The 12,500-nt window shown below is 47.8% G+C and overlaps 1 protein-coding gene across 1 annotated transcript in view; it reads right to left on the reverse strand.

The window, feature by feature from the left end:
* Nucleotides 1-147: 147 nt before the first annotated feature.
* The window catches only part of LOC115548624 (basic proline-rich protein-like), a 39,913-nt gene continuing 27,560 nt past the window's right edge, over nt 148-12,500 (reverse strand). The window contains exons 4-6 of the mRNA XM_030363387.1: nt 867-896; nt 573-602; nt 148-323 (exon numbers count right to left, since the gene is read on the reverse strand). Of these exons, the coding sequence (XP_030219247.1) occupies nt 148-323; nt 573-602; nt 867-896 (236 nt within the window). The remainder of the gene's footprint in view (nt 324-572; nt 603-866; nt 897-12,500) is intronic.

A 12,500-nucleotide genomic window follows, 5' to 3' on the forward strand; every position in this document is an offset into this window, starting at 1 on the left:
TGTGTGTGTGTGTGTGTGTGTGTGTGTGTGTGTGTGTGTGTGTGTGTGTGTGTGTGTGTGTGTGTGGGTGGGGCGGAGGGCTAATAACTCAGTCGGAATGACGAAGCAGATGACTCGATGGCTCGTGCCTCACCTCTGCTCTTGTTGTCAGGTCTCTGTGCTGCTGGTGCACGTCAGAACCCGCACCCGCCCCTCCCGGTGTCTGCTGAGCTGAGCCTGCTGTAACGTTGCCGATTGTGAAGGTGGTGGTGGTGGAGGTGGAGGTGGAGGTGGAGGTGGAGGTGGAGGTGGAGGTGGAGGTGGAGGGGGTTGCGGAGGCGAGCCTCAAGACGGTTGAGCCCCGTGGCATAACATGACATCCATCGATGTTATCTCCCCTCATGCTCCTCCCACGTCACACCCCTTATCCCCCTGCATCAGCTTCACCCCAAACACACACACACACACACACACACACACACACACACACACACACACACACACACACACACACACACACACACACACACACACACGGTGTACGGTGTTGGAGGTACGCAGAGGTAGGCGGATGCTGCGGTGTGTGTGTGGGCTTGGGGGGGGGGGGGGGGGGGGTGATGGGGCTCGGGGGGATTCAGAGAGGGGGGGCCTGAGATTTGCGTGGGCCGGGGGCTCTGCAGAGTTAACCCCTGGGTGCCCCCCCCCCCCCGTGCTTCAGGCAGCCGCCATAGGGTCCTTGAGCTGAGGTCCAGGCATGCACAGGCAGGCAGTAAGGAGGAGGGGGGAGGATGGGGTGGGGGGGAGAGTAGTGAGATGAAGGCAGTGAAGTAGAAGAAGAGGAGGAGATGCGTGACGTGGATCTCTGCTCGCTCGGAGGGATGGAGGACAGGGGGGAGGGGGGGAGGGTGGGGGGGGGGGGTGGTGATGACGGGGGAAGCCGGGTGATCGTGCCGGAGCAGGCGCCTGGGTGGAGGGGAGCGTGAGAGAGGCCGCGGAGCTGGCCCACGGGGCCCACAGATGGAGCCTCTGGACTGGGGGGGGGGTGTGGGGGGTCTCAGATGGACCACCTGGTGGGTCATGACTCACAGGCCCCCCACGCAACACGCCACACGTCCACCCGGACGCACGGGGGACGGCCCATGTCAAGGGAGACGAGGAACCACTCTACTCGGGACTGCCCCCCCCCCGGAGGATCATGGGAAATGGACATTTTCTTTGCAATGCGACGCGCTGATTTCTAACCGTGATCACGGTGACATCCCAGGCTTGGCTCAAAGGCACGGTGACATCTTCCCATCTTGGGGGATTCAAAGCAGCGGCAATGCCCCTGCTGTGCTCTGACACTCTGACTCAGTAGCAGTAGTAGTCATTGTAGTAGTAGTAGCAGAGGTTTAATGATGCACCAGCTAATGAAGAGATACATACGAGATGAACATCATTGTACCTGGAATACGATAATGAACAGTTTCAGTTTACCACCTGGAACTGGCAAGGGCAGGCTGGCCTCAGGTATACGAAGCTGCTACATTTTGCCGGGAGCAAACAAAATTATTCCTGCTAGCCAGAATGTTCAGAATGAAGTGTGATGTGAAGGTAGCTTGCAGACGGGAAAGGACGAGCCAGCGATACGGACAGGTGTTAAGAAAGTGTGCCGGCAACGTGCTATCCTTTAACTCGCCATCATTGTGGCCCTGGGTTTAAAACCACCATCCATCTCCCCGTGCCAATCTCACTCTTCTTTTACACATGGCGACATGCCGTGTGTCTGACCTGAGTGGACATGACGGGGCTTCTGTGTGTGCATGTCAGTGTGTGTGTGTGTGTGTGTGTGCGTGCATGCATGTGTGTGCATGTGTGCGTTTGTGTGTGGAGTGCGTGTGTGTGTGTGCTCCAGAGATTCAAGAAAACCTAGCATTCCCTCTTTACCATTTCTACTGTGGCTCCATTGGCCCCCATTAGCACCCAGTAGGTGCCAGGTCACACATACCAAGACATCCCATCTAGAGAAACACACACACACACACACGCACACACACACACACACACACACACACTCTCACACCATCTGACATACAGACCTCGCTCGCGGTCGAGTGCGTTTGGCGCTTTTCGCTCGTTTGCTCGAGCGTCGCGTGTGACCCGCGGTCGGTTAGGGTTAGGGTTAGGGTTATGTTGGTTCGTTTTGGAGAGGAGAGGTAGACATCCAGTCCTTTAAAGTCGCATCATGAATCTTTCAGGAAGGCGCATCAGAGCCCATAAATAGCACTATGGACCTGAATAATTAAAGAAAGCTCTGGTGAAAAAATAGGAATCAGGAACTATTGTGTGCTTGCGTGTAATTAATTGCAAGAAGTCATCATTGGCTGCTGAATCATTCATAACAGTTTACGTGAATAAGTCCTGACTTGATTTCTGTATGATCTCGTCTTTCTGAAGTCATTAAAGTTTTGTGAGGAATAATCCAAGAGAAGAGCGGGCTCAGGAGAAAACAGCCCCTTCTCCGCCTCCGGGAATAGATTGAGGTTCAAATCAATAACCCTGGATAAACATTGGAGTTTAGAAATGCACAGAGCAAACATTGACACAAGGCAATGTGAGCAGCAGTGGTGCAATAACGTCCGCCATCGCTTGACATTCATCCGCCTCTGGCGAAAGACAGACCTCCCTTCACCCGCTGATTCTGGAGCCGAGATCAAAAACCAGCGCTCTGGTGTTTTTGGTTGAGGATAAACTTCAGACAAGAATCGCCCAAAAAGGCTGATAAGTTTTGCCACTAAGCGGCTGGCACTGTGCGTGTCTGGATGTGATTGTGTGAGGTCGGTGGGGGGGGGGGGTCAAACAGGAAGAGCCTCATTACAAAGCAGCCTCTCTGACCTTTCACGTGGCGGTTTGTCAATACGTGCTCAATGCAGGTATGTGTTTCTTTTTTATCTGTTTTGACCGGGGGAGGTGGATTTGGCGTAAGACAAATTAAATACATCTTTTTTTTTATGGGATGGTCTGCCTTTATATATCAGGAGAGGAGTGGAGAGGCACACCCAGGATCTGGGTTGAAAGTGAGAGATTGTGAGTGAGACAGAATTGGCTGAAGGATACGGGCCACAGACTTTAACCTGGGCTCCCTCAAAGGCTTTAGTTAGCATACTAGCAGGGTCGAGCCTCCCTAAAGAACTCTTTGGGGACTACTTTCAGGATGTAGACAAACGTCTCAATCTTTTCGTTACACGGAGTAAGTGAAAGTACCCCCCCGGTATCTGGTTCAATTCCACTCCATCACTGACTTGCTAAAGACGCAGCAACCAACTCCTCAGTATTTATCATCTCCATGATGACCTCTACATCACCATGTATCTCCTTTTGTTGTCTACCGATACACACACAACAATCCGCAGGAAACATATGTTTTCTGTGAGCAGATGTTCACAACAACAGAAAAAAATGCCCACGCCACTCACACACACAAGCGAGCGAAGGAAGTGCAAGCATGCACCCAACGAGGCTTACGGCTGACTGTTGCATAATTGAAGGGTTGCAACATAATGAATGAGGCGCAGTAGAGCAAGAGTTATGGTGGCAAAGAGAAAGAAAGGGGGAGAGGTCTATAGGTAGAAATATATATATATCTATATATATTATCAATAGATGTAGATCTCTAGATATAGAAGGGAAGAGAGAGAGCGCAGAGGGTTTACCCGGGAGGTAGGGGTTAACATGTGATCACTCATCACGTATGGCTGTCAGACCGAAAACACCACACATTTATGGGATACTTTCATTCTCACTAGCTCCAGCTGGTCTCATGATAGGATTTCTTCCTCTTCCTCTCTTCTTCTTCTCCTCTCTTTCTCTATTTCTCTCCCTCTCTCTCTCCCTCACTCTCTCTCTCTCTCTCTCTCTCTCTCTCTCTCTCTCTCTCTCTCTCTCTCTCTCTCACTATCTTCCTCTCTCTTATTCAATCACGCTTTTCCACTCTCTCTTACTCACTTGAGTTATCATTCTCAACCAATTATTCTCTCTCTCTCTCTCTCTCTCTCTCTCTCTCTCTCTCTCTCTCTCTCTCTCTCTCTCTCTCTCTCTCTCTCTCTCTCTCTCTCTCTCTCTCTATCTCTCACTCTTTTCTCTCTTTCTCTCTCTCTCTCTCTCTCTCTCTCTCTCTCTCTCTCTCTCTCTCTCTCTCTCTCTCTCTCTCTCTCTCTCTCTCTCTCTCTCTCTCTCTCTCTCTCTCTCTCACTCTTTTCTCTCTTTCTCACTTCATCTCTCTTTCCACTCTCTTCCTCACTAAAGCAATCCCTCTAACCGACTTCATCTCCCTCTCTCTCTCTCCCTCACTCTCTCTCCATCTCTCTATCTACCTCTCTCCCCGACTCTGCTTAAATCCCACACAAGGACAGGACAGATTTACGACAGAATACAGAGGAGTTGTGAAGCAAAGGAATAAGTCGAATGAATTGGATTCCGATCCACGAGGGCTCATTCCCTGTCACTCGAGATCATTATGTCAGGGAAAGAAACCTCATAAAGTGCAAAGTGTCAATGCAAGCGCATATCTTCCATACTGATCTGATTCCAGGACACAAGGGAGGATGTGGGCCAATGATACCACACAGGCTGTGTTAGTGAGAGGAGGAATATATCTACTCTAAGAAAAAAAAAATCTTTAAGACATTGATCTGAAGAGACATAGCCAAACGAAATTTCGCTCGAAATTCACATCACACATTTCCAGTGAAACATCAACGTCTCCTCCGTACAAACATGTAGATTGGGTGTTCTTTGACAACATAGTTGGTGGTGATTTATTGCCCACAAAGTGGAGATGAACAACATCATCATAGATCTTTTGCAGATACACTCGGGAAGACATTAGCATCGCTGGAGATATTACACATGTTGTTGTTGCTAACAATGACGGTGGTCGTATAGCAATATACCCATATTATTCCTCCAACCTCTAATCTGGGGCGTCGTAATCTTCCATCACTGAGCTGAAGGAGCTAAACAAACCCTGCTGTTGATTCTGTTGACCAAAGCAACTGGTCGTCAGTGGCTGTGCTTTGTTTTAATCTTCTTATAAAACCATCCAAGTCCACTGCTCCAAAGGGGCCGCAAAACCTTGACAATAAAAAACAATATCTGTCAAAGTTTTTGGGGCTGCGGGCCGAAGAGCTAAATTTAAAACAAGAGTTTCTAGACCAATCTAGAACCATCTCATTTTGAACCAAAACATACCTAATCTTTAAAAAAAAAAACATCGAACCAAGCGACAGGTCTTTTCTTTCCAACGCTGGTTCACGTGGCCGTTCGGCTCATAGCAAGCCCAGCGGCGGTACATAATCCACACAGAGGTAGAGTGATCGATAAGTCTCCCTAATATCTCTGATAACTCCGTCCTGCTTCATCACCACAGCTCTCGCTGGCCTCATGCACCACATACGCATGGATTCATTCACGCATAGATTAATGACTATGACCCCTTCGACGCTGTGAATGCATCAGCGGTTGAATTACATTTCCATCAGGCAGGGCCTTTCGGGACTTGAAGAAGGAGCTTCCAAGGCAATCTGTTAGGCACGTCGTTTTACCTTTTTTAGGAACACTCCTTGTTATCTAAACAAGCTTTACGCTGGAGACGTGCAAATGTTAATGGCGACAGACATTGCTCGCTTGACTGTAGACACTTGTCGACATTATTTGTGCCTTTTTCCCTTCTTCCTTAATTTAGAGATGAACACAGTGTGACAGGATAGTGAAACTTTCATTCCCCCATGGCCTTTGTAGAGTAAGTCGCTACTTTAAATGAATTCACTGAATTGTCGACGGCTGATGGTTGGACGTCACAGCGAGACCTTTATTTATTTTTCGGTTTGACAAACCGAGAGTTTAATTAAGAGAAAGAGCGGGGACTATGAGCCCAGCTTACGTGCAACCGTCTGTCAGACTCTCAACATACCTCGTGTGTTTGTTGGTGTCTTAGAGTGTTCTCTCTGAGACAATAATGTTCTCCCTGGGATCTTCGTTTCACATTTGTGAGCAAACATTTGTCTCTAATATAAACTAAAGAAAGAGAGGACAGGATTGGACCGTGAGTGAGCCTTTAGTTCTCACACGAAACCCAGAATCTCACTAGAAACCCAGAAGGGTGTAATGAAAAAGTTAATCCATAACATTTCACATCAGGATTCTTTTGATTATGTTTGAAATCCCGAAGCCAGCAATATGGACAATAGTTAGGACGGGAAGACAAAATGTCAGTGTTCTATTGTCTTCAGCCTAGTAAAAATTAAAAAATTAAAATATATAGTAATCATAACAACAATATGAATCGCCATCATCATCTTCATCTTCTTATTCTTCTTAATATTCCTCCTCACGTTGTTGTTGTACCACCCTCGACCCGTTGCTTTTGAAAGTACATTCGAGTAGTTGTGTCGATGTTATTCTGCAAACCCTCTGCTATTTTCTAGCCTTCAGACGGTAAAATGAGAAATGCGCTGCGCTTCAAACCTCACCTTCACCTCGAGAGTGGTTAGAGGTTCACAAGGAGCCAAGCATTGTGCACCCAGACCACTATTCCACATACCAGACTTAAAAAAACAACGTGTTTTTTCCTCATCACTTTGCTTCCCTTTCATTTAAAAACAGATAGACTAGTCAAGGCCTGCCTGGTTATAGAACAACTTTTTATGTGTGCACCCGAATTGTCCTCTGGCTAGCCTTTTCGAACACACTATACTATTGGTTGCCAACCTTCCTGCGGCGCCGTAAGGGACAATAAACGCAGAGTGGCTCCCTCACAGGGTTCGACACAAGATCTTATGAAACATGCAGAGCCGTTGTAATATCGCCGAGGCAGAATTGCGGCAACATCGCTAATGGCCTTTACGATGGAGTTGGTCCAAATTTGACTCCAACAGTTCATAATAACACCTGGCTCTGTTGCTGTGCTGAATCTCATTAGCGGCGGTGTGATGGTGTGATGGTGGTGGACGATTAGCAGGGGGGGCTTTGCTCCTTCCATGTCTGCGAAGTAAAGTACCTGACAGGGATATCAGAGAGAGAGAGAGAGAGAGAGAGAGAGAGAGAGAGAGAGAGAGAGAGAGAGAGAGAGAGAGAGAGAGAGAGCATGTGCCACTCAGAGCAACCCCGAATGAGTCAATGTTGCTCTACCAAGGTAATTACAGCCTGGGAAATTGAGTTTTAGTGGAAAATTCTCAGTGTTTAATGGCATGCGAGGCGAGTGCAAAATGAGGTTTGCTTCATGAATTGATGTGTTCACGTCAGTTGTGTGGTTGTGTTTGAGCGACCACCACATCCGTCAGAATGACAATAGCTGCTCTAGCCTATGTGCTACTGTTCTTTAATGCATCCCAAGGTAAGGGCATGCAAAAACACACATACACAAGCATCAGACACACACACACACACACACACACACACACACACACTAGCATGTATACCCTCAACGAGCATACCCACCCGCATCAATGCACTCGTGAATGTATGCACGCTTGCACATGAAAATATGCAACAATATGCGTGATAAAATTCTCTCTCTCTCTCTCTCTCTCTTTCTCTCTCTCTCTCTCTCTCTCTCTCTCTCTCTCTCTCTCTCTCTCTCTCTCTCTCTCTCTCTCTCTCTCTCTCTCTCTCTCGCTCCACAGCTAGCTTGCTAGCTAGAGGCAGGCCATATATTTAGCTTGCTGCAGTCCTCCCCACACACACTATGCACCCCCCCTGTCGTTGCTCTCCGATCGGTGGGTTCTCCGCCAGGCAGGCAACCCCATGGCTGCTGCTGATGCATTATTCAGAGCGTGCTACGGAGACGGGGGAGTCGGAGGTCCCCATCGTTGCTTTGATGACATGAAAAGATGTGGCGAGAGAGAGAGAGAGAGAGAGAGAGAGAGAGAGAGAGAGAGAGAGAGAGAGAGAGAGAGAGAGAGAGAGAGAGAGAGAGAGAGAGAGAGAGAGAGAGAGAGAGAGAGAGAGAGAGAGAGAGAGAGAGAGATGGATAGAGAGACATAGAGAGAGATAGAGAGAGAGATAGAGAGAGCGAGAGAGAGTGAGAGAGAGAGAGAGAGAGAGAGAGAGAGAGAGAGAGAGAGAGAGAGAGAGAGAGAGAGAGAGAGAGAGAGAGAGAGACATTCTGGGCAAAGTTTCCATCTGCTGTCATCACTCCTTCCAGGACCACCTTGATCAGGATGCTGGAACAATTGAAACCCCAAATGAGACGTTATGCGTGTGTGTATGTATATGTGTGTGTGCGCGCAAGAGTGTGCGTTCATTAGCGTGTTTGTGTGTGAGTGTGTACGTGTGTCTAGTGCGTCTGTGTGTGTCAAAAGGTAGACTGCGTATTCACAGGCGTGTGCGGGTGTGTATGTGTGGCCAGTGTCGTCCGTGTGTGTTAAACAGGTGTGTGCATGCACAGACTTGTGCGTTGTGAACAAATACAATCAAGATTCTAACACCTAGAGTGTAGATCCTCTAGAGTATGAGTATGTGTGCGTCTGTGGGAGTGTTTATGTGTGTGAGTGTTTGTGAGGTATGTGTGTGAATACACATACCTCCTGTGTGTGTAGCTAATTCCGCTGTTTGCATGTGCAGGTGACGGTATAAGCATTGCCTAATGCTTTCCTCCATCTTGCTCACCCCTCAGGTTTTGGCGTTAATGCAACATGTTCATTAAAGCCATTCATCATATCCACAGCACTGGGTTTCCCCAGTGCTGCAGGCAAAGTCCCTTCGCCCCAACGCTATAAATACCCTTCATGTCGTAAACGCCCTGCCTCTCACGGTCGTCAGTTACCGATCTATCCGTCAGCGCGCATGGCGTAAATGTCGACGCATAACATAGGGTCCTTACGTAAGCTTGAGTCTTTGTGCTTTGTTGCAGAAGATAAAATACGCTGGGACAGGGGAAGAATATGTGTTTTTTCCGGATGTTTGCGGCTCGTGATGTTGTGATGTTTGCCTCATGGCTGAGTTGGTGAAAGATGAGCATGGAAAGCATGCGCTGTGTCCGTGCGTGTGTGTGAGTGTGTGTGCGTGCGTTGGCGTGTGTGTTTGTGTGTGTGTGTGTGTGTGTGTGTGCGTGTGTGTGTGTGTGTGTGTGTGTGTGTGTGTGTGTGTGTGTGTGTGTGTGAGTGTATGTGTGTGCGTTGGCGTGTTTATGTGTGCGCATCTTTTCTCAATCAGTTTCACTTCCCACCACTGTTGCTACGCAGGTGTGTGTGTGTGTGTGTGTGTGTGTGTGTGTGTGTGTGTGTGTGTGTGTGTGTGTGTGTGTGTGTGTGTGTGTGTGTGTGTGTGTGTGTGTGTGTGTGTGTGTGTGTGTGTGTGTGTGCGTGTGTGAGTGTGTGTGCGTGCGTTGGCGTGTGTGTTTGTGTGTCCATGTTTTCTCAATCCCTTTCCACCACTGTTGGTATCCATGTGTGTGTGTGTGTGTGTGTTTGTCTGTGTGTATGTGTGTGTCTGTTTGTGTGTGTGTTTGTGTAATGCTTCCCAATCCACCTCCACCGCCGTCGGTGTGCATGTACATCAGAGTGTGTGCTCACATTGCGATGCAGGCTTCAGGATCTTCCTAGCCTGTCCATTCATCACTGCCCTGCCGCTGGCGTAGACCACCCTTCCCCCACCCCCTGCTGCTCGTCTTCCAGCGTTATAATCCCACTCTTAGGATGTACACGCACGTCCTGGCCTCCCCCGACCCACCCAAGAACATACCCCCACCCCCCCCCCCCCGCAGAGAAAGTAATCCATTGATCCCTTTCCATGCGCCAGTCAGTCAGAGGCGGCTGGAAGCATGCTCCGTCCACGCAGGTCCGTGTCAAGAGTGGTCCTCCACCGCTGATGGGGGCGATAGCATGCAAGTCATTAGGGATGCAACCGGTCCTATCTGACGGGGATAGGCGTGTGCTTTGTTAAGGTGTGTGTCTGTGTCTGCGTCTGTGGGTATGGGCCTGTGTGCGTGTGTTTTCCTGTGTTTTGTTAAGGTGTGTGTATGTGTGTGTGTGCCTGTGCGTGTGGTTCACGTGTGTGGGTGTGTCACTCTATGTGGGTGTTTGTGTCGTTTGTGTGTCTGTGACTGTGTGTCTATTTGTGTGTTTGTGTGTGTGAGGGTGGATACTTTTTTGTATGTGTGTCAGTTTGTTTGTCTGTGACTGTGTGTCGGTGCGTCTGTTTAGGTGTTTGGGTTTTTGTGGGTGGGTTTTTGTGTCTGTGGGTGTGTGTGGTTATGTGTGTTTGTGTTTCTGTAGGTGTTTGTGATTGTGTGTGTGTGTGTGTGTGTGTGTACGTGTGTGTGTGTGTGTGTGTGTGTGTGTGTGTGTGTGTGTGTGTGTGTGTGTGTGTGTGTGTGTGTGTGTGTGTGTGTGTGTGTGTGCAAGCATGTGGAGTTGAGGCAGATGGCGTCCGCTGGCTGATTTGTACACCACTGGTGTGTTTACATCCTCGTTGGCCGTGAAGGAGGAGCGACCGACGAAGCATAAAATTGCACTGAAAAAAAAACAAACACAGGCTGTAAATAGCCATCAATTATTATTACCATTTTGACTATTTCCTCGCCCCTTGTTTATACCACATCAAGGCATCATTCCCAAACATGAAGCAATAAAAGTGATTAATGGAGCCGGGTGATTGGATGCTTGGGAGTGAAAATACCATCTGCATGTTAACCTTATAAAGAAGTTCTACTTCAGAGGCAGAACGAGACTGTGGCAATGGCATCATGTACAATTATCCTTTCACAGGGATCCCGTATTAAACAGGCTTGCATCCCTTCTCTAATATTCCTAGGGATGAGACTTACCAACCTTCCCTTATCTCCCATCGCTGCATTGTGCATACCCGAGGAGTTTAATGTTGTTACGGTAGCGATCACCTTGCGTTTGGCCCGTTTTCATTTCCTTTGTAGGGAGAGCAACAAGTGTGAACTTTGGGGGGGGGGGGGGCATTGGTGGTAACATACATTTATTGATGCACCTTTTTTATCATACTTTCATGTGGTGTTGTCGTAATGAAGATCAGTAATCTCCTAGGAGCGGCTTCATCTCCGTTGTCATGAAGGGTTACTGTATGTAGTCACATTTGAAGGCAGAGTGCTAGTGAGAGAGAAGGTTTGACACATCAGGGGGTTTAAATGAGATGCATGACTTGATTGATTCTAGACGGGAAATTAAAGGGGACCTATTATGCTTTTTCGACTTTTATGACCTATAAACGTTGTTATAATGATTGATAGTCATGTTTAACCATACTAAAGTGTCAAATAATGACGTAAATGCATTTCAACGTATTCCCTGCTGACAGTCTGGGGTGGCTGTGCAGAGCGATCACAACAGAGTTGGGTTGGCAGGAGGGGGGCGAGGGGGCGGAGAAGGACGAAACCGAGCATTGACAGAGAATGCTGAAAGCTGAGAGGAAGAGTTTCTCGAAAATCGACATCGTTTTTTGTGTATGGTTAAACATGGACTATCAATCATTATAACAACGTTTATAGGTCATAAAAGTCGAATAAGCATAATAGGTCCCCTTTAAGGTACGGTTTCACTTGCAAACAAACGTTGTGCTATGTGAGCAAAAGCTTCTTTTCAATCTGCACTTAAAACTGCTCTAGGTAAGAGTCAAGAGTTGTACCGAAAGAAAGCAGAAAAGAGCAGTGGGGAGCAATAAGAACAAGATAAGTCCCATTCCTCCCTCGGTTCCTCTGCCATTGAGAAGTGTCAAATTTTCCGCTCCTGTGATTGACAGGCGAGATGAATTGGCGAAACCACTGACAGAAGTGATGCCCTGATTGGTCATAAATGAACAGGGATAGGTGTAAAATCGTACGGAGGCAGGTGCAGTCAACTCGAGAGCGATATTCTCACAGTGCATTTTGCTCACTAATAGCTGACAGAAGGCCATGCCATTTCTAACAAATCACAATCAGACAATATTTTTTAAATAATACCTACAGCAGCTTAAAGAGAATTCCGCCCACTTAAGAATATTTTTCCACCACCAGTTGTCAAGCGAGGCTGTTCATTAGCTGTCAGGTGATTCACCTGTTGATAGATCTAAAAATGCTCACTGACATATATTCTGATTTAGATGTCTTTCTCTAGGCTAGTACGGAACTGTTATTTTGACTTCTTGACGACAGATAGAGATATCAGAAGATAGAAGACAGATTTCCCCCTCAAGACACAGTTGTCAAACAGGATGCAGGCGCACAGTCGTTAACTCAGCATGAGGAAGCCGGGAGAGGCTCTCAAATGTCAATGTGTTACAGTTCAGTAAATAAGTCATAATAGCGTGTTTTCCACACCTTTCAGACACGGTGGCTGGGGAGCATCTGCTGCCTCATTGAGTACCAGCGAGCAGATTAAATGAAAACAGGTAAAGTCCTCCTAATCAGCCACGGATCAAACCATCCCCCAAACCTTTTCACTGTTGTCTGTGGTGAAAGCGAACAATTAAGAAATCCCCAGCACTACGTTCACAGCCCGGTGTGAAGAAACCCTCAACATCGTGGCTCCATCCAT

Source organism: Gadus morhua, chromosome 8, assembly GCF_902167405.1.
Source record: "Gadus morhua chromosome 8, gadMor3.0, whole genome shotgun sequence".
Lineage (NCBI taxonomy): Eukaryota > Metazoa > Chordata > Actinopteri > Gadiformes > Gadidae > Gadus > Gadus morhua.